Source organism: Clupea harengus, chromosome 24 (genome assembly GCF_900700415.2).
Source record: "Clupea harengus chromosome 24, Ch_v2.0.2, whole genome shotgun sequence".
Taxonomy (NCBI): Eukaryota; Metazoa; Chordata; class Actinopteri; order Clupeiformes; family Clupeidae; genus Clupea; species Clupea harengus.
In genome coordinates this window covers 7,284,058-7,305,782 of record NC_045175.1, presented here as the reverse complement: position 1 = coordinate 7,305,782, position 21,725 = coordinate 7,284,058, and the positions used below count along the sequence as shown (strand labels likewise).

General features: G+C 44.9%; 1 protein-coding gene across 4 annotated transcripts in view; it reads left to right on the top strand.

The window, feature by feature from the left end:
• Window positions 1-21,725, top strand: part of LOC105896848 (CSC1-like protein 2) — a 71,320-nt gene that overhangs the window by 24,867 nt on the left and 24,728 nt on the right. For 2 of the 4 annotated variants that reach the window (XM_031562502.2, XM_031562503.2), the window contains exons 3-12: window positions 1,768-1,847; window positions 9,030-9,068; window positions 9,483-9,521; window positions 11,828-11,918; window positions 13,828-13,865; window positions 14,191-14,333; window positions 17,241-17,292; window positions 17,464-17,572; window positions 18,332-18,402; window positions 21,003-21,083. In XM_031562502.2, coding sequence (XP_031418362.1) covers window positions 1,768-1,847; window positions 9,030-9,068; window positions 9,483-9,521; window positions 11,828-11,918; window positions 13,828-13,865; window positions 14,191-14,333; window positions 17,241-17,292; window positions 17,464-17,572; window positions 18,332-18,402; window positions 21,003-21,083 — 743 coding nt within the window. Of the gene's footprint in view, window positions 1-1,767; window positions 1,848-8,037; window positions 8,077-9,029; window positions 9,069-9,482; window positions 9,522-11,827; window positions 11,919-13,827; window positions 13,866-14,190; window positions 14,334-17,240; window positions 17,293-17,463; window positions 17,573-18,331; window positions 18,403-21,002; window positions 21,084-21,725 lie in introns of all 4 variants that reach the window. The other 2 variants (XM_031562504.2, XM_031562505.2) reach the window with 2 other exon arrangements.

The window sequence follows — 21,725 nt, the reverse complement described above, 5'->3', positions numbered from 1 at the left end:
CTGCAGTGGAGTGGAGGAGCGGCAGGTGGGTGGGTGTGCCAGTCGCATCCCATCTCGTGTGTGCCTGGATCAAAGCTCACTCCCATCCTGCCCCCCTCAGCCCCCCACCCACCACACCAGCCAAGCACAGTTATGTCAGTTCGACCTGGAATTGCTGGTGCGCTGGCTTAGCAACTAGGGCAAGGTCTCCCTCTGCCGACCCCCCCCCCCCCCCACTCAGCAGCATTTCATGTGGACCTCTGATGGCGTTGTGATGACAACGTAAACTAAAAACAATAGTGATGACGTTGACAAGTGATAAATAGTCTTTCTGAAACGTTTAACTAGTACTACGAAGGGTTCTGATTGCTTACGGCAATGGATGCCGAATGAGTGGTGCAGTAGTGATTGTAAACGGCAGTAGGTGCTTATACAGCTATTTTTCAAGGTTGCTGAGGAATCATGGGCCACTTGCAAAAACCTTGCAAACACCACAAACAGCCCAGTTGACACTGATAGAAGCTTGCCAACACACTAACTGGTGTCTTTTGGCAGTATAGCTGGCAATGTCACGCTGTGAAAGCTTTTCTTCCATTTTTGCAGGGTGAAAAGTGAAAAGAAGCTTCAGAACTTGAATGTGCGAGTACTGAGAAAAATAGCTACACTTTGCTGAAAAGGTGACTTTTTATATTCCAGACTTGAAGCCACCATAGAGGTGACAGTCTTAAAGGGTTATCAGACACACTGCATTTTGCAGCTGTGAAGAAACTAGCTCTGAAAAGTCATTTTTTCCCCCTGCTACAAAGCATCTTTTAAAGAAAATGTGAACACCAGGAAAAGCTGAGAAAATAGTGGTTACACATTGAATGCAAAAGCTTCCATTTACATTTAAATACATTAATTTACATTTTACTCATCTATAGCAGACACTTTTATCTAAAATGAAGTACAGCACAGAAATATTTTCATTAGTATGTACTATATTATCATTAAGTTATGTTCTATGTACAGATATGTTATATCTTTTCCATCTTTATGGGTCCTCTCCTCACCTCTCCCCTCCTCTCCACCCCTCCTTCTCTCTGCTCCCTCTATTTCTTTCCTCTCCTCTCCTCTCCTCTCCTCTCCTCTTCTCCCCACCCCTCCTTCTCTCTGCTCCCTCTATTTCTTTCCTCTCCTCTCCTCTCCTCACCTCTCCCCTCCTCTCCACCCCTCCTTCTCTCTGCTCCCTCTATTTCTTTCCTCTCCTCTCCTCTCCTCTCCTCTCCTCTCCTCTCCTCTCCTCACCTCTCCCCTCCTCTCCACCCCTCCTTCTCTCTGCTCCCTCTATTTCTTTCCTCTCCTCTCCTCTCCTCTCCTCTCCTCTCCTCTCCTCACCTCTCCCCTCCTCTCCACCCCTCCTTCTCTCTGCTCCCTCTATTTCTTTCCTCTCCTCTCCTCTCCTCTCCTCTCCTCACCTCTCCCCTCCTCTCCACCCCTCCTTCTCTCTGCTCCCTCTATTTCTTTCCTCTCCTCTCCTCTCCTCTCCTCTCCTCTCCTCTCCTCTCCTCTCCTCACCTCTCCCCTCCTCTCCACCCCTCCTTCTCTCTGCTCCCTCTATTTCTTTCCTCTCCTGTCCTCTCCTCTCCTCTTCTCTCCTCTTCTCCTTCACACAGCCAGGTCCTCCTTTGGGAAACAAATCCATGTCTTCGGTGCTGTTAGCACCTCTCTCTACCGCTTTAGCCTCGGGAGCTATGGGGGAAACAAAAAAAGTATGCTGCTGACACTCGTCCTTGACTCTTCCCTCAGGTGCTCCTGTTCGTGTTCTCCATCTTGCGGAAGGTGGCCTGGGACTACGGCCGGCTGGCGCTGGTGACCGATGCCGACAGGTAAGGACACCTCTGCTTATTTTAGACCTAACTGAGCACAGCTGTTTTTTTACAGGCTGGAGACAATTACACAAACCAGGTCTACAGTGTAGGACTGTAACAAGAGTAAGGGGGTCCATGTTCAGGCAAGAATATTCGTCTTGGTATTTTGTGTTCATCGCAAATGTGTTTTACTAAATTTGTATATTAACAGAACCAGGAAGTAGAGTAGCTAATGGAAACCTGCAGAGCCGCTGGACAGAGAACAAAGCCACAGTTTCCATGGTTACCATTTGAATAATTACTACCTCTCTTTTCACAGAGTGTAACTTTTACCGTGTCCCCTGAGGAGACGCGAGACACTATTTATTCATTTTTTTTTTTTTTTAGAGGGAGTGTCTAGTGTCCCAGCTGGCGTCTGCTAGTTTTTGGGGGGTGTTCATGCCGCCTTCATCCCTCGCAGGCTGAGAGAGACACAGCTGCCAGCGCCGACGATCTCAATCTTGTCAGACGCCGTCATTGTCCTGCCATAAAACATTCACAACATCACCATTTTGTGCCTCATTGTGCTTGAGTGATGTTTCTGTTTGGTTGTTTACATCGATGCCGTGCCTTTGCTCTTCATTGCAGATCAACACATCACTAACTTTCTCTCGTGTCCTCCACACAAAATGTGCAGGTTTCAGCAGCGGTCACGAAAGGCCTCTCCCAGTCCTTCTCCTGCACTTCTGTCCTCTGTCCTTAATTGCAGGTTTATGCCTCTTACGTCACGTGTAGTCATAGGCCTTCTTCGGAGGGAAGAACGGGATTGTACCAAGGGGTGATTAATGCATCCCCACATATTTTGCAGAATTGCATGGATGCACCTGATCACAAAGGGACCAAGGTCAGCGGGTATAATTAAATTAAATTAAATTAAATTGAATTGTATTTATATAGAATCAAAACAATAAAATTGCCAGAACAATATAACAATCCACGTTTCACTGATAGTGTTAAGGGGACAGTCCACAATTCTGGTGAAAGGTTACTGATATTTCAGCTCAACAGTATTTGGTTATCAAGTGTATTCGATGAGAATCGCAGACTGCATCTTTAATGGAAAAAATATGCAGAGGCCTATCTCCAGGTCAGCAGGGCTCGAGTAATTCAGCCAGTCGGGAACTTATTTCTGCCGTACAATTTTTCACACAGGTGCTAAAATTCATGGCCCGTGTTTCAGGCTGTAATGAGCTCCTCACTAATATCCTCACAGCTAGGCGCTGACCGTGGTGAGGGGAGGCACACAGGAAGGCCAGTGCAGCCAGCTCAGATCTGAGTACTTTCAAAAGTCTGTTAGTCATCCTGTGATTCAAAGTCTTTCTTATTTCTCTCTGTCTCTCGCTGTCTCTCTATTTATCTCTATCTCTCTCTCTCTCTCTCTCTCTATCTTTCTCTATCTCTAGCTCTCTATCTCTATCTCTAGCTCTCTATCTCTATCTCTATCTCTCTCTCTCTCTCTCTATCTTTCTCTATCTCTAGCTCTCTATCTCTCTCTCTCTCTCTATCTCTAGCTCTCTATCTCTATCTCTCTCTATCTCTCTCTCTCTCTATCTTTCTCTATCTCTAGCTCTCTATATCTCTAGCTCTCTATCTCTATCTCTCTCTCTGTCTATCTCTCTCTCTCCCTCTCCCTCTCCCTCCCACTCCGTCTATCAGATCTCTGCAGTAAGAGTAGGCCCACTGTGATGCTACAGAGGCACCTGCTGATTTGCTCCGTAATTGCCTTTTGTCTCTGTCCGTGTTGAACAAACCTCCTGTCGAATTGGCTGTTTAGAGAGCCCACTTTCCCCCCTCCTCCTTACACCTCTTGTCCTCACTGTCTCTGTGTCTGTCTCCCCCTTGCTCTGAGTCTTCTGTCTCACCCTTGTGTCTGTCTCACCCTTGTGTCTGTCTCACCCTTGTGTCTGTCTCACCCCTTGTGTCTGTCTCACCCTTGTGTCTGTCTCACCCTTGCTCTGCGTCTTCTGTCTCACCCTTGTGTCTGTCTCACCCCTTGTGTCTGTCTCACCCTTGTGTCTGTCTCACCCTTGCTCTGCGTCTTCTGTCTAACCCCTTGTGTCTCTCACCCTTGCTCTGCGTCTTCTGTCTCACCCCTTGTGTCTGTCTCACCCCTTGTGTCTGTCTCACCCTTGTGTCTGTCTCACCCTTGTGTCTGTCTCACCCCTTGCTCTGAGTCTTCTGTCTCACCCTTGTGTCTGTCTCACCCTTGTGTCTGTCTCACCCCTTGTGTCTGTCTCACCCTTGTGTCTGTCTCACCCCTTGTGTCTGTCTCACCCTTGTGTCTGTCTCACCCCCTGTGTCTGTCTCACCCTTGCTCTGCATCTTCTGTCTAACCCCTTGTGTCTGTCTCACCCTTGCTCTGAGTCTTCCGGGCCTTGGCTCTGCAAAATGAATGAGTGTCGGAGCTAAAAATTCTCTTAAAGAGTTTCTCAGGATGAAAAGAACCTTGATGTTCACCATGGGGGAGGGGGGGGGGGAAGAAAGAAAGAAGTCGGGATTTTGAGATGTAGGTCAACTTAAAGAAGTGAGGGAGAGATGGACAGATAGAGATGGAGTGATTAAAAAGGAGAAAGAGATGATGAGCGATGGAGATGGAATGCATGAGAGGGGAAAAGGAGAGAAGAAAGATCAGAAGGGGATTAATCTGGGTTGAGCTGAATAAAATAAAGTATGATTTTGAGATAAAAAGAGAGAGAGAGAGAGAGAGAGAGAGAGTGTTTTTAAGTGTCACAGAAAGCCAGAGAGAAATTATTATGAATCTTTTCTTTATTGTAAAATATTAATCTAAGCTATATTCTGTTGTGTGAATTATTTACATACATATTTTTATATAATTGATGCTGTTCGCCTCAAAATGTATCAACTTATGTATTTTTTATCTGAATGGTGACTGTTCCACTCACTAAAATGTTGTAACTTTGGCAATAGGATAGATTGCTATTTCTACTTGTATTTGAGTTCAATTTGAGAGAATGAGAGAGGGAGAGAGAGGGAGAGAGATAAAAAAGCAAAAGAGAGAGAAATAGGGAGCTAGGGGGTAGGACAGATGGAGAATTGCGTGTAACCCATCAAGGGGTATTTTCTAACCCAGTTTCCTGTTTGCAGAGCTGGGCCTCTAGCCTGCTGTTTGAGCTAATGACAGCCATCAGTACTCTGCATCCTAGCTACAGGAGACACACACACACACATTCACACACACACACACACACACACACACACACACACACACACACACACACACACTACGGCTTCCACTGTACAAACAGCACTATTGTAGCCATGCCCAGACTTGCACAACACGGCTTCATTTGTTTTCTCTCTCTCTCTCTCTCTCTCTCTCTCTCTTTCTCCCTCTGACACACACACACACACACACACACACACACACACACACATTCACCTGGACTAGACCTGCGGCGTATTGCCAGTGTGTCTGCCTTTCCTGTGAGTCCATGTTCACATACTCAGTTTTAAACCCTGGCCAGCATTATAGACGGAGAAAGAAGAAAAAGTCAGAAAGAAGGAATGTGCCCACAGGTTCCCCACTCTGTCCTTCTCTCTCTCTCTCTCTCTCTCTCTCTCTCTCTCTCTCTCTCTCCCTCTCTCCATCTTTCTTGCTCTCTTTCTTTCTTCCTCTCCCATATTTGCATACTTCTCTGTCAAGAAGGATTTAGAAATCTATGCATCTGTTTTGAAGTCCCTCCATCCCGCTCGTTTAAGCCTTCACTTGCAGAAATGAAATGGCAAACTCCTGCCTGAATTGCTTCTGCTTCTGCTTGCTGGTTTGGTGCCTACTTTATATGTGCATTTGGCTGCTTCCCATAGGAGAACATTTAAAGGTCAAATTTTCCTCAAAGTACCCTTACTGGACTTTGGGGACCTATTAAGCATTCCAAAACAGTTTGCTTTCTCAAAAGAACACATTTTTAATTTGCGTTCCGAGCAGGCCGTGTTCGACTGATCAAAGCCGCCATCATGGACACCAGCTGGCCCAAATCTGCTTCTGTGTAGATTTATGGAAGTCGAGGCCGAGATAGAGAAGTATGGCCTTGCATGAAAACCCACATGCATTATACCTAGATGGTAGATGACACTGAAATGACCACTTAACCACACAGTCTGGGGGCCTTTTAAGACCTCCTTTTCAAAGCAGCAGTAAGGAGTTTTTGTTGGAGACTAGCAATCTAACTACTGATAAAGGCATGTTAAAACCCTCACAAACACCAACAGCAGCACAGTTGGCACTGATAAAAGGCTTGGTAGCTGTGTGCTGACATACCTCAAGGCGATTTTCTTATTTTTATAATTTGACAATACAACCATGTCCTAACGTAATTCCACAACATCGAAGATGTCATTGGTCAGTGTTTACAAACAGTAAATAAACACCGTAACTGGATTGAAACTGACCACACCATTAGTTGGCCTGTGGAACCACACACAGCACAGAAGGATGGCATCCCTGAGCCAGGATCAGTCAGTGATGATGCTGATATCTGACCCTTTCTTCACAGATTGACAGTAAATCATCGCAGGACATATAGAACTAGTATAGCACTTTATGCCCCACCACCACCACCACCACCACATACACACACCCTGATCATATGTATTGATTAGACTGTACGCACATTTTCGCCTGGCCCTGTTAGGTTTGTGTTGTTGTAAGTCGGGCCTGTCAGATGTATTCGTTACTGGAGGGTAAGGGAGGGAGGGTTCATACTTCCTGCCACAGTGGCTCAGCTGCAGTGATTTTCCACGCTCATGATTATTGAATGGCTGGTGGTCTGCTCGGTTCTGAACTCTACAGTCTCTGAGTGAGTTATAGATGTTTGGCCTTGTCTGGAAAAAGAGAGTGTTTTGGGTTAGAACCACTCTCTCTTCTCTCTCTTCTCTCTTATCTCTCTCTCTCTCTCTCTCTCTTTCACACACACACACACACACACACACACACACACACACACACACTTTTTTACTCCAGTAAGTCTTTACTCCAGTTGTCTACCCTCTATCTTGTATCTTTTCCCTCGTCATGATACATTTGTCCCGTAAACTGCTTCTGGATCAGGTGTCTCGCCTCTTTCCCTTAATGGGCCATCCGGAGGCATATGATGGACACTGATCCTGTGCCTGAGCCACACACACACGCACGCACGCACGCACGCGCACACACAAACACACACACTGATCCTGTGCCTGAGCCATTGCATTTGGTTTGGCTGGATGAATCTGAGCTCTGCCTAGTCATGTGTAGCACTATAACAGAAGCGCACACACACACACACACACACACACACACACACACACACACACACACACACACACACACACAGAGGGAGAGAGTGGTACAAAATAACTGTCTGCTTCTAACATCACATTCAATGTTGAGGGGAATGACTGGTACAAAAAAAAACTTTTCACACACACACACACACACACACACACACACACACACAGACACACACACACACATACATACTGAGCCTCCATATAATGAACAGCGAACAGACGTTAAGTGGTACCTCTAACACCTCTAACCTTGCTGAAGGGACTGCCAGGGAAAATGCCCCAGAGAGAGAGAGTCCTTAAGTGCTGCCTCTTACTGCTGTCACCAAATGGACTAACAAGCAAAATTACCAAAATAATAGCTGACTGGTATACACACGAGCAAGCACACACTCACGCGCACACGAACATGCATACACCAGCGTAGAAAACGGCTCACACTCATAAGCCAACAAGTTACTTTCACAGCAGCTTTTTTTTCCTCAGTAATGTGTTTTTTTTTCTTCCTCTATTCATCCTCCTCTTCTCTCTTTCCATTAAAAGCAGATTATTTTTCACAGGAGAGGAGGTGGGAATTTCAGGCTTAGCGGTAATCCCTCCATCGCACCCGTCTATTTCCTGTCATGTCTTTTTTTTTTTGTTTGTTTCCTTTTCACAAAGCGCTTTCACATCATGCCTCAAATTCCTTTTCTCTCCACAGCTGATGATGATGATGATGATCCTGATAAGCTGTGAACTTGACATTGTTTGTTTACAAATGCTTATGTTCATTTGCTTTTGTATTTGTGTATTGCGTACTTATTTATTTTTTCACAATTGAGTTAAACATCAAGTTCGTCAGACTTATATGTTTTTCTACCTCCCCATCTCTCCCTTTCCCAAGACAGAAGAAGAGATTCAGTGACCTGGAGGAGCGGGAGTAGTATGTGTTTTTTGAGTATTTTTTTTATTTCTTCTCATTTGTTTGTTTACTCATCTGTCGTTCCTTTGTCTGTCTCTTGGTTTGCCGTGTCTGTCCTTTGCTTCTCTCCCGGGCGGTGTGTCTCTTCCCTCAGCTTTGTCACCGGTGAACTAACATAACCACGCTCTCTCTCTTCCTGCACCGAGTGTGTTTGTGTGTGTGTGTGCGTGTATGTGTGTGTGATAGAGATAGAGAGGATGAATATATGTGTGTGAGTTAGAGAGAGAGTTTCATTGTGTGATGACCAAGCGGAAGTCTGTTTTTGTGCCTGAAGGACACAGACAGATGAGAGAGAGTGTGTGTGTGTGTGTGTGTGTGTGTGTGTGTGTGTGTGTGTGTGTGTGTGTGTGTGTGTGTGTGTGTGTGTGTGTGTGTGTGTGTGTGTGTGTGTGTGTGTGTGTGTGTGTGTGTGTCAGGGATAGAGAAGATGGGTATATGTGTGTGAGTTAAAAATGTAGAGGATATGAGGATGTACGTGTGTGTGAAAGGATATGAGGATTTAAGTATACGTGTGGGAGATGGAAATAAGCATGCAATCCTTTGTGAAAAAGGACATAGTAGTGTGTATGAAGATGCAATGTATGCAAGAAGGTGAGTGAGAAAGATAATATGTTTGCAAGTGTGTGTCTGTGACACTTAGGTGGTGCTGGGAGCTCCTGCACATGCTTTACATCCTTGACCTTTGACCTACTCACCTCTGACCCTTTGACGCCAGCCAGTTATGGCGTCAGCTCTACATGGCTCTGTGCTGATTCAGGCTTCTGTTCTTCTCATTTACACCAGGCTTCTCTTACATAACCTTATGGTGTGTGTGTGTACGTATCTGGCCTCACCTCCCTCTTGTGTCTTTCTTTTGATTCTTGTGTGTGTGTGTGTGTGTGTGTGCGTGTGTGCGTGTGTGTGTTGAATAACAGTAGGAGGAGGGAAACAGATAACTATGAACCTGTGGAAAGGTAAAATAAGATATAGTTGGTGTCTTTTCGCTTGTGACTTTTTAGCCTCGTGCTACCTGTGGTTTGTGTTAGCCATTGTGCTAGCCTAGCATTTTTGCCGTCAGCTGTGGTTGGAAGAAATCCTCCGAAATGGCATTCATGGAAATCCCTTACAGTTCTCACATTAGTTTGGTGGTTGTAGTTCCAGAAACCCCCTTCCCAAATTGAATTGATTTCACCCAGTGGTCATTATGGGTAATGTAGTCTAGATGTGTGTGTGTGTGTGTGTGTGTGTGTGTGTGTGTGTGTGTGTGTGTGTGTGTGTGTGTGTGTGTGTGTGTGTGTGTGTGTGTGTGTGTGTGTGTGTGTGTGTGTGTGTGTGTGTGTGTGTGTGTGTGTGTGTGTGTGTGTGTGTGTGTGTGTGTTGAATAACAGTAGGAGGAATGAAACAGAAAACCAGGAACCGGTGGAAAGGTAAAATAAGATATAGTTGGTGTGTCTTTTCGCATGTGACTTTTTAGCCTCGTGCTTCCTGTGGTTTGTGTTAGCCATTGTGCTAGCCTAGCATTTTTGCCGTCAGCTGTGGTTGGAAGAAATCCTCCCGAAAGGCATTCATGGAAATCCCTTACAGTTCTCACATTAGTTTGGTGGTTGTAGTTCCAGAAACCCCCTTCCCAAATTCAATTGATTTCACCCAGGGGTCATTGTGGGTAATGTAGTCTTGATGTGTCAGTGTGACTGTGTCCCCTGTGGAATGGGGGATATAGCCAGAGGCTCTGTCCACTGCAGCACTTGCTGCTTGTGCTGGCCATTGAGAATGCTTATCTCACAGTCAAGGGACCACAGAGCGTAGAAAGTTAATTAACCTTTTTGTCTTATAGTAGGATGTATGACAAAGCTACTATACCTCAATGAATTGGTGGAATGCTAGTGGACTCACTTGTGTTGGCATCTGAGAAAAATAGTGGGACTTTAATTTATGGCACCATAACTTATGGGACCAACAGATATAAGTATAATACATCCACTACCAATCATCTGGGTGATACCGTGTAATTTATATTATAATTGAGCTCTGTGTAAATCCTATCATAAATGGCTGTATTTCTCCAGGTGCAGGTGAAGTGTTTTGTATGTACTGTATATCTTGCTGTGCGATGACCTGAAGATGTTCCCAGTCTCAAATGTCAGCCAGTGTGATAGAGATCAGCTGGAAGTTTGGAGGACAGAGAGTGGTTAGCGGTTAGCATCTGCTTGTCCTTCGAATGGTGCCTCCTACTGAAACAGGAACATGGCTTAATGAAGTTCAGCAGGCTACAGCACTGTTGTGGGAGTGAAGTGTCTGTTTCCTGTTTGTAGTGCTGTGTGACAACGCTAGCCTTGGTGATTTATTCAGTGGTTGAGTGGTTCAGTTGGCACTGCCACAGACGAGGTCAGACATTTGTCACCTGGGATTGAAACTGTGCCAGTTTTAGTCAACGAAACCCATTTGTTTGAACCCCATCATGGAGCTCCGTGACAAAGCCTCATGCCTCTATGTTTAAAGTGTCGCTGAATAATTTTGTCAGTATTAACTCCAGGATTGATGTTTTTTAGTTTTAGTTTACAGCAAAAAAAGAAAACACATATAAGTGTACAGTACCTCTTTAATGCAGCCTTTCTAGCTGTTCCCTGTGTGAAGCGTAGAGTGGAGTTTCGTGACTGGGTACATTGCTGTCAGCCAGTCCTTTGATGAGCCCCAGCACAGAGCTCTGTGACTGGATCCACCCCACCCCACCCCTGTCCTCCTCCTCCTCCTCCTCCCTCATTACCCTGTCAGACAGTCTCTCTCTCTCTGGGGCTAACAAGCTCCCTTGTCTGACTGGGGTAACTGAGTCGTGTTTGAGTCTCACGTGTTAGGCCCCTCTCAATTAAGTGTGTGTGTGTGCCTGTGTGTGTGTGTGCGTGTGTGTGTGTGTGTGTGTGTGTGTGTGTGTGTGTGTGTGTGTGTGTGTGTGCCTGTGTGTGTGTGTGCCTGTGTGTGTGTGTGTGTGCCTGTGTGTGTGTGTGTCTGTGTGTGTGTCCAGACGAGCTGAGAGGTACATGAAATGATTTTACGGGGCCTGAGAGGACAGTACTGAGTCAGAGAGCTTTCTTCGCTCTTCCTTTTGGTCTTTCTTTACGTTTTTTCTTTCTTTCTTCCTTTCTCCTTCCCTTTCTCCTTTTCTGTCTTACTTTCTTTCTTTTTTCCCCCCTTCTTTTTGATTTCTTTCTCTATATTTTGGTCCCTTAAAAGGGTCAGGGCGCTTTAGAGACTTTAGCTACAAGCTCCTCAGGCTCCAGATCTCATTTCAGTATCTCTCCACGTTCCTCCCGATAACGCATCACACTGATAACCCAATAACAAAACGTATAATCAATAACTACTTCAAAACTAACAAAATTACTGTAAGCTGCTCAGTGGCTATAAGCCCTATTTGTTTACCTTTTGTGCTGCTAACTTGTCCTTTCTTTTTTCTCCCATATTTCTCTCCCTCTTTATCTCTCCCATCGTCTAACTATCTTTGTCAAACCATCTGCTGTTCTCCCTTCTTTTGTCTTTTTTTTGTCTTCCTTCTTTGTTTTTCTTACAAACCCCTCCATGACCTTCTCTCTCATTATGTTACTACATCTCGAATCTCTTTGTATACCTACTTTTCTCCATCCATCACCACTTTTTCCTCTCTCTCTGTCTCTCTGTCTCTCTCTCTCTTTCTCTCTCTCTCTCTCTCTCCCCGTCCCTCCCTCCCTCCTTCCTCCAGCGTGGCCTCTGCTATGCACTCGGAGACGCCGGACCGGTACGAGCGCCTCACCTCTGTCTCCAGCTCAGTGGATTTCGAACAGCGGGATAATGTAAGACCCCCCCCCTCTGATCTTAACTCCTCCCATCTCCCCACTACTCAACTGCCAGTCATTGGCTGCTGCCTCTGCCACGGTCATCTTGATTGGCCCTTGCCCTCATGGTGTGTGTGTGTATGTGTGTGCTTTGGTGTGTGTGTCGGTGGGTGGGTCGATCGGATCAGGTTGGTGTGGGTACATGTAAATATAGGTGTGCACACCTATGAAAACAGGGTTGTGTGCGTGTGCGTCTGCGCGTGTGTGTGTGTGTGTGTGTGTGTGTGTGTGTGTGTGTGTGTGTGTGTGTGTGTGTCTTGTGTGTGTCTTTGTGTGTGTGTGTCTTTGTGTGTGTATGTGTGCATGTCTGTTTCCGCACAGATATATGCATTTGTAATCACATTCAGCGCATTTTAGTTGGTATCTATTGGAACTCGCACTGGGTATGAATACATAATTGCTCTTCAGTCTGTTCAATGAAATGCTCATTTAATTTAATCTGTTTAATCTAGATCTATGTGTGTGCTCTGCCTGTGTGCTGCACCCTCGGTGATTATATAACAGAATATGCACAACCTCCCATGCTTAAGGCTGCAGGCCAGAATGAGCCAGTGTGTCTGAGTGATGCTGCGTTTGCTTCATTCAACCTCTTTCTCTCTCTCTTTCTCCCTCTCTCTCGCTCGCTCTCTTTCTCCCTCTCTCTCACTTTCTCTCTTTCTCTCTCTCTTTTTCTCCCTCTCTCTCTCTCTCTCTCGCTCTGTCCAACACACGCACACACACACACACACTCACACTCACACTCACACACTCTTTGCCTTTGCAAAAGTCCCTTTTTCACCCAGGGGCTACATTACAACCCTAACTGACCCCCCCACCCCCCTCCCCGGTAAAACTGCAGTAATCAGACGAGAAATTACACACGTGTCAGTTATGTCTGTGGGTATGTGTGTGTGTCATTGCTCTGTAAATTATATACAGATTCAGTTTGGTTTGTCAGTTTTGTTTTGTTTTGTTTTATGTGTGTTTTTCTGTCTCTAATGCTGTGAGATCTCCATAATCTAGTCATGTGCTATACACACACACACACACGCTGGAGCTGTTCTTAATCTTCTTTTTGCCGCAGTGCTGTTCCCAGCCTCCTAAAGGGTCAATGTAAGGCATTTTCTTCCCTCCTCTCTCTCTCTCTCCCTCTCTCCCTCTCTCTTAGCTCATTTCAAATGAGCTTTATTGGCATGACTGTTTCCAAGCAGTGTTGCCAAAGCAAACATATTTTAAACACAATAATGCGATATCTTTGAAATTCAATATCTGTAAAAATAAAATAAAAAATAATAATAATAGTAATAATAAAACCGCAAACTCATAAAATGTAATTGACTATTGAACCCAACGTCTGGAAAGTGTCTCTGCTGGTCAGATAATAGATTTGTGTGTGTGTGTGTGTGTGTGTGTGTGTGTGTGTGTGTGTGTGTGTGTGTGTGTGTGTGTGTGTGTGTGTGTGTGTGTGTGTGTGTGTGTGTGTGTGTGTGTGTGTGTGTGTGTGTGTGTGTGTGTTTGTACACATGCGTGCAAACTGTGTGACCAGCAGCAGATGACTGTCAACAGAGTGGGTGTAGTGTTTGTCAATTACAGGTGCGTGTGTTTGTGTGTGCGTGTGTGTCCATTCAATGTTTGTTAATTATCACACTGTTGGGTGTCCAGTGAAGTAAACACTGGCCTGTGATTGTGTGATTAAGCATGGCCGTTATCCCTGGTGCCTTCCAAACAAAGTTGGTTTGAGCGTGCGTGTGTGTATGTGCATCCGTCCGTGTGTGTGAGCGTGTGTGTGTGTGAGTGTGTGTGTGTATACTTGTGGATACTCTGTACACCCTTCCATCCGAGTTCTCCTGGTCTTGCCTTATGTATTTTTTTCTGTTGATCTCTACAGGGCTTCTGTTCCTGGCTCACTGCCATATTCAGAATAAAGTAAGTGCCAGTTCCATGCAGACACGTGCAAATGTGTGTGTTCAATATCTCACACACACATTTCAACTGTGATTTGAGTTGTGGTTGTCAGTGTGTGAGTCTGTGTTTAAATGACATGATGATTTTTTTTTTGTGCATATGTGTGTGTGGGCGTGAGCGTGTGCATTTGCATGTGTCTATGTTAGAATTACATGATAATCATTTGAGAATGATCTAAGTGACAAATTATTTTTCGTGTGTGTGTGTGCGTGTGCGTGTGCGTGTGTGTGTGTGTGTGTGTGTGTGTGTGTGTGTGTGTGTGTGTGTGTGTGTGTGCATGCTGTAGGGATGAGGAGATCCGTGACAAGTGTGGTGAGGACGCGGTGCACTACCTTTCCTTCCAGCGGCACATCATCGGCCTGCTGGTGGTGGTGGGCGTGCTCTCTGTGGGCATCGTGCTGCCAGTCAACTTCTCTGGAGATCTGCTGGGTGAGTGTGTGTGTGTGTGTGTGTGTGTGTGTGTGTGTGTGTGTGTGTGTGTGTGTGTGTGTGTGTGTGTGTGTGTGTGTGTGTGCCATAACTCCTATAACTCTCATACTCAATACTCCTCCGGTATTTGTATGCTGAATACCGATACATTATCTATATCGGTGTTTTCTATGCAGTGGGCTAAATATTCAGTTCTATCTCAAAGCCTCTGTAGAGACAATGTTTTGCTGAACCTGATTGATAAATATATATCGGTGTACCTTATATACCCTTATGTGTGCATACCTGTACATGCGTCCAATTGTATCTATATTGTTAAAACTAAAACTTCCCGCCTGCTGAGATGATTCTCAGTAAGCTTTCCTCAGCAAAACAAATAACAGCTGCAGAGGTTCAATCCAGTTGGCATGCCATGAGGCGTCAAACAACCATTAGACAAGAACGCATCAAATAAGCCTTCATCTCACGATAGCCCGTACATCACTGTGGCGTTATTCAACTCATGAACATTGCCATTTTTATTATGTTAAAAAAATAAGGCTCCACACTCCAGACTGGAGAACAAGTATGTGTTCTGTATGTATGTGGGAGTTTTCTGTAAATCAGCTCCAAGCTAAATGTCTGTGTGCGTGTCTCAGATTAGTGTGTTGGTGTATGTGTCAGGAGGGGAAGGGCCGTAAGCAAGCCAGCCACAGAACAGAGAACGGTGCCAAACTCTATGGCTCTTAACTGCGCTAAGAAGGCAACTTAAGGCCGTCGTGGCCTAGAAGCGGACATATACTTCCTTTTAGGGCCGGCGGCATCAGAATGCTAACAAGGCCCTTAGCTGAGATATTAGCGGTGTATGTGTATTGAAACATTGTTACATGACCGTTATAAGTCACTGTTGCATATTAGACCAGCTGACGCAAAACATTTAGTGGATAGTGTCGAACAGGCAGGTTATCCTAAGTCAAACCTGGCTATAAGGATGCATTGAGTTTTAATCACATTTGGTTTAATAGTGAAATACTGGAGGTGTTACAGTGAAGGAGTGCCGTTGTGCCTGATAATTGGTCTATTGGGAACCAACAGAGGTTGAGTTTCTCAAAGTTTCCAAACCTCATCAGACACAGAGAACGGAGAGAGAGAGAGTTGTAGGTTTTTGTCTCCACCTGCTCACAGGAGAACCAGGTCATGTGGTCATCCAATTACCTTCACCTCCATTGCCTCCGGCCCCTGGAGAAGCCTGAGGCGCTGGCAAATATCTTGCTTCCTCCTGCGAGGACTTAGCGCTAGCTTTAGAGATAGCATTAGCAGCCCTATGGCCTCTGCAGCTCTGTGTGAAAAGAACCAGCATAGTCTGGCTGCTCAAGGGATGGTGTGTTGGTCATTCAGTTCAGCTCACTCATTCAACTGTAGTTGGTTATTATACTTTAGCTTTAAGCTAGTAGGCTTGCTATACCTAAACTAGAGCTAGCATTGTCACTGTAGCTAGCATCCTTGTCACCCAGCCTGGATGTAACTGATACAATCAACATGAAAGAGGCAGAACATATGGGATATGCAACGGCACTTATCACAGTCCAGAATGGTGTGGTGTGGAAGAGCTAAAACTCTTTTTAGCAATAGCATTTTTCCCTCACCTTTGTGCGTTTCTCTGCACTTTCACTCTTAGTGTATATCTGCTAACCCGCTATCGATAGCCACCATTCTCCCACCTCCATTGTGTTGCCCTTTAGCATCTCTGAAGTGGTTAGCATAGAGGGCTTAGCATTATTCCTGTTGCCTGCTGCCCAGAATCTCCAGGCTGTAGATTATTATGACTAAAGGCTTATCTGTAGTGCTGCTGGGGTAATGGGATTGAACTCTATCTGGGAGCGGGGTAATTGGCTGGCCGTCTGGAGCTGGGAGGGAGGGAGGGAGGGAGGGAGGGAGGGAGGGAGGGGGAGAGAGAGAGAGAGAGAGAGAGAGAGAGAGAGAGAGGGATGAAAGAAGGGAAGGGAAAGAAGGCTGGACAGAAAAATACAGAGGGAAATAGAGTACAAAAGAGTGTAAAGAAATACGATGGAGAGGGGATTCAAAAAGCAAGACAAGATGGCGTGAGTGAGAAGGAGTGAGCAAACATGGAGGACAAAGCAGAGCTCAGAAAGAAAAAAAGGGAGAACAGGAGACAGCAAAGAGAGGAGTGAAAGTGTGATAAGAGGAGGGACGATAAGGGGAGAGAGGATGCATCGCCTCACCAAAAGAACATGTCATCCTTTCACCGCTTCTGGTCTTGGCCCTGTGCCCTGTATCACTCTGTCGTCTCTGACCACTACAGCAAATCCTGCCTCAGGGAAGTTTTACACACACACACACACACACACACACACACACACACACACACACACTACAAACACACACACACACACACACACACCACACACACACACACACACACACTACAAACATACACTACAAACATACACTACAAACATACACTACAAGCACACACTACAAACACACACTACAAACACACACACACACACACATTACAAACACACACTACAAACAAACACACACACACACAAACACACACGCTGCTTAGTGCAGGGAAGGTTGGTATGTGCCCATTCCTCTCTTTTCTCTCCTTTATTTTTCATCCCCACTCCCCTCATTCCGTGCATCTGTCACACTATCTCTCCGTTTGAAAGGAGATTGCATTAGAACCGAAGAGAGATACACAGCAAACAGGCCCACGTCCGTTTATCCTACTTCATCTTGGGCAGTGGTATCAGACTGTCATGTGTTCATCATTATCCCATTGATAAAACAATCTGACAGTTCATCTTTCTCTCCCCTCCCTCTCTCTCTTCCACATTTCCCTTCTTTGTGTTTGTCTTTCTTTCTTTCTTTTTGATATATCTTTTCCTCTCTGGATTGCAGACAATAATGCCTACAGCTTTGGCCGAACAACAATAGCCAACCTAAATTCGGGGTAAGAGTGATTGCGATTGCATTATTACTTTGTTTATAGCCACAGTGAATTCTGGTGGTAATAAAACCTGCTACCAGATGGAGTTTTGTTGTCACGAGCACTTTTATGAAACCCTTGATTAATGTCAGTCTGTCAGTGATGGCTACAGTTGTCCCCCTTCTCTTGCCGTAGGAACAACCTGATGTGGCTGCACACGTCCTTTGCCTTCATATACCTGCTTCTGACGGTGTACAGCATGCGCCGGCACACATCCAAGATGCACTACAAGGAAGACGACCTGGTAGCTTCATCTTCCTCTCTGTATCAATCTAGTTAGCGAGGTTAAGTTGAAGCTAGTTGATGAAATGACATACTGTACTTAAATTATGCCCTATGTTAATAAGTCTTGCGTATATTAAATTGTCATTGAGGTTTCTGTTTCTTGAAACTCGCCAACATGTAATATGAAACATTCAAGGTAATTGTAACGTAGAAATGATACTTGAAATGGTCCCTTAGCTTAGCTCAATTGTGAAGTCTTGTGAAGACTAACTGATGGTGTCTGTATTCTCACTTGTTTGGGATAAACATTGTGAATCATCATGATCATAATGTCATAACGCTCTTGAACTCTTGCATATAATGATCATCATTATTTATTCAGGGAGAATTGACTGAGCACATGGCTCTTTTGCAGCAATGCCCTGATTGAGGCTACATAATACAGAAGAACAATAAATAAACAAACCATAACAAAGCAAAACAGACAAAATAAATAAACAAAACACATTAAACAACTCAGAAATGAAGTATATAAAAAAAAATAACACAGCATTGAGGCACATCCTTAGCATCTAAAATGCTCTTAAATTGGTTGACAGACAAATACTCGATCATAATGTCATAATACTCTTGAACTCTTGCATATCATGATCATAAAACTCTTTTGATTATGCTAATATGATTTCAAAGGCATAGTACAGTACAGATATAATTTAGCCATGAGGTGTACAGATCGATGCGATGTTCCTAGTCTCATTTTTCTTTTCCATTCCTGCAGGTCAAACGCACTTTATTCATCAACGGCATCTCCAAGTATGCTGCAGAGCTCCACATAAAGCAACACTTTGAGTGAGTTTCCCTGAATGCAGCCACACACCTGCAAACAAAATGCTGTTGACAAACTCGTGCAAAGGAACAGAAAGTGAAAGTGTGTTACATGTATAGTATACGTATAAGCATGCATTCACACAGGTGGCACACAAACACACGTCAGACACGTGTGTGTTTTACTTCACACCTATAATTGGATTTCTACAGTTTCCAGAGGTTGACACATATGCGGGTGCACACACACACACACACACACACACACACACACACACACACACACACACACACACAAACAATCTCACAGCAATGTGCATAGGGGAAGTAGGTCAAGTCAATTTGGCAGATACAACGCACAGTTCAGCTTTAAATAGTGGGATGGCGGCCCAGGCCTCTGTAGTGACTTCCCTGTTCTCTGAAAACCTTCTGTGAGGTCATGTCACAGCACAGGCGCAGACATACACGAGCACACATGCACTAATTTAAGACACAAACACACACACACACACACACACACACACACACACACACACAAACTCACTCACCCACCCATACACATGAACACATACTCATACACACACACACACACACACACACACACACACACTCACAAACTTATACACCCACACACAAGCAGACATGAACACATACACTCATACACACACACAAACACACCCACACTAAAGCACACAGGCCTCAGCTGACATAATTACTTTAAGTGGATGTCCAGATTAAACGCCTGATGAGAGTCATGTGTTGGGGAAGTACAGAGTCCTGAGCTGCCTGTCGGCATGTGTGCGCGTGTGAGTGTGTGTCTGTGTGTGTGTATCTGTGTCTGTGTCTGTGTCTGTGTGTGTGTGTGTGTTTGTTTGTTTGTTTGTGAATGAGTTCCTATCAGTGTACTATTAATACACAAGTTAATCAGTCTTTATGTCAGTCTTCCACACCTATGACTGTATATGTGTTAAAGTGTTACACGCACATAAACCTGCTCACTCGTGTTCATTTGTATCTATATATTGAAGCCGCTTATACGACATACTTTTCACTTCAACTTCTACAATGGGAAACACCTGACACTTTACTCCACACTAACCATGAGAAACCCTACCTCACAATAGACTAGTCATGGACCCCACAGTACAGATAATAGAGAGGGGCACGAATCCCTTGTGTGAACCCAAACAGTAGTGGACTCTCACGGATTAGCCCCATTTGAACCAAATCTGAGCCAGATCCGCTCCGGAATCACGCCGAATGGGGTTCCACGCCGAATGTGGTTCCACACCAAATGGGGTTCCACGCCGAATGGGCTTCCACGCTGAATGGGGTTCCACGCCGAATGGGCTTCCACGCTGAATGGGGTTCCACGGTGAATGGGCTTCCACGCTGAATGGGGTTCCACGGTGAATGGGGTTCCACGGTGAATGGGCTTCCACGCTGAATGGGGTTCCACGGCGAATGGGCTTCCACGCTGAATGGGGTTCCACGCTGAATGGGGTTCCTGTGGCTCAACTGGTAGAGCAGCAAGGTGCTAACACCACCAAGACCATGGGTTCGATTCGCTAACTTATTAAATGTTTTTGAATCGCTAACTTGTTCAATGAAAGTGTAGAATGAGCCTCACTCCGACCAATACAGTGTTCAGTAACAACCTGTGGCCAATCAGCTGCGTTCAGTAACAACCTGTGGTCAATCAGCAGTGTTCAGTAACAACCTGTGGCCAATCAGCAGTGTTCAGTGTTCAGTAACAACCTGTGGCCAATGTTTTGCATTCAGTGTTCAGTAACAACCTGTGGCCAATCAGCAGTGTTCAGTGTTCAGTAACAACCTGTGGCCAATCAGCAGTGTTCAGTAACAACCTGTGGCCAATCAGCAGTGTTCAGTAACAACCTGTGGCCAATCAGCAGTGTTCAGTGTTCAGTAACAACCTGTGGCCAATGTTTTGCATTCAGTGTTCATTAACAACCTGTGGCCAATCAGCAGTGTTCAGTGTTCAGTAACAACCTGTGGCCAATCAGCTGCGTTCAGTGTTCAGTAACAACCTGTGGCCAATGTTCGGCCTTCAGTGTGGCTGATGCAGGTTGTAGATGCTCCCACGGAGGCTTGAGCAGCTTAATATGCCTTGCTAATAAGATTCATAATAAGCTTATTAATATCATATTAACCCTGTTGGTAAGCTCCGCAGTGAACTCATGCAGTCGTTTATTCGGGATGAAATGTCATTGATCCTTTCAAGTAGTGCAACATCAGCCCTTTAAAAGACTGTGCACAGTCAATAAGGATAAATCGTACTGAGCTGCAAGCAGGCAACCTTTCCTGGACTGTTTTAGGAGTACGTTTTGCAGATATTTGTATCTGGACACACTATCTAGACAAGGTCAATTTGGGATTAATTACATGTTTGTTATTAGAGATATTTAATAGAATGAGCATTGCATGCATCAGGATTGTGCAAATGTGTGATTGTGTCAGAACTGTGTTAGTGTGTTTGTATCAATAGATTAAATTATTTTATTTTACACACACACACACACACACACACACTAGGTGGTGATGTTGACTGTGTGTTTGTTTGGTTGCACATTAGCTGATGTCTTTCTCCGCTCTCTGCTCTACAGACAGGCCTATGAGAACTGCACGGTGCTAGAAGCCCGCATCTGCTACAATGTGGCCAGACTCATGGCCCTCAATGCTGAGAGGTAAGAGCATCACTAACACACACACACTAACACACACACACACACACACACAAACAAACACACACAAACACACACACACACACACACACACACACACACACTTTCTTTTTGGGGTTTTTTCATGCGTTTCCTGTATTGCATGAGTGGTTGTTATGGTTACTTGAGTTTTCAGTGCCCATGTATCCCTTTCCCACTCAACAACAACAGGCAATCACTTCAGTCTAGTATTGGGCCTAGTCAACATAATAGTGCACTATGTTTAGGTGGTTTAAGTTCTGAAAACGTCTGTGAATTACTAAATCAAGCTTGCAAGGTGATTGGTTTAAAACACTGTAGCTGGTTTTTGTCTGCTCTACACAAAGGCGGCCTGCTTTTCCGCTCAATATAAGTCATGGAAATTCAGCTCTGAAGTGAGTGGAAGTTTGGTCAGGGAATTTGATGTTTGACTTGGAGTGGGAACCCTGTGTATGCCATAGCTCAGTCACAAACAACATTCCCAACATTCCCTGGCTAATCTTAAGGACGTTTGCCAAAAAGCATGAAGCTCACTGCTTTATGACCCATAAGTATTAGACACACCTGTGTCTTTTGGGCCACATCACACCATGTGCTTACCTCAACCAATGTCATTAGAGCAGTCCA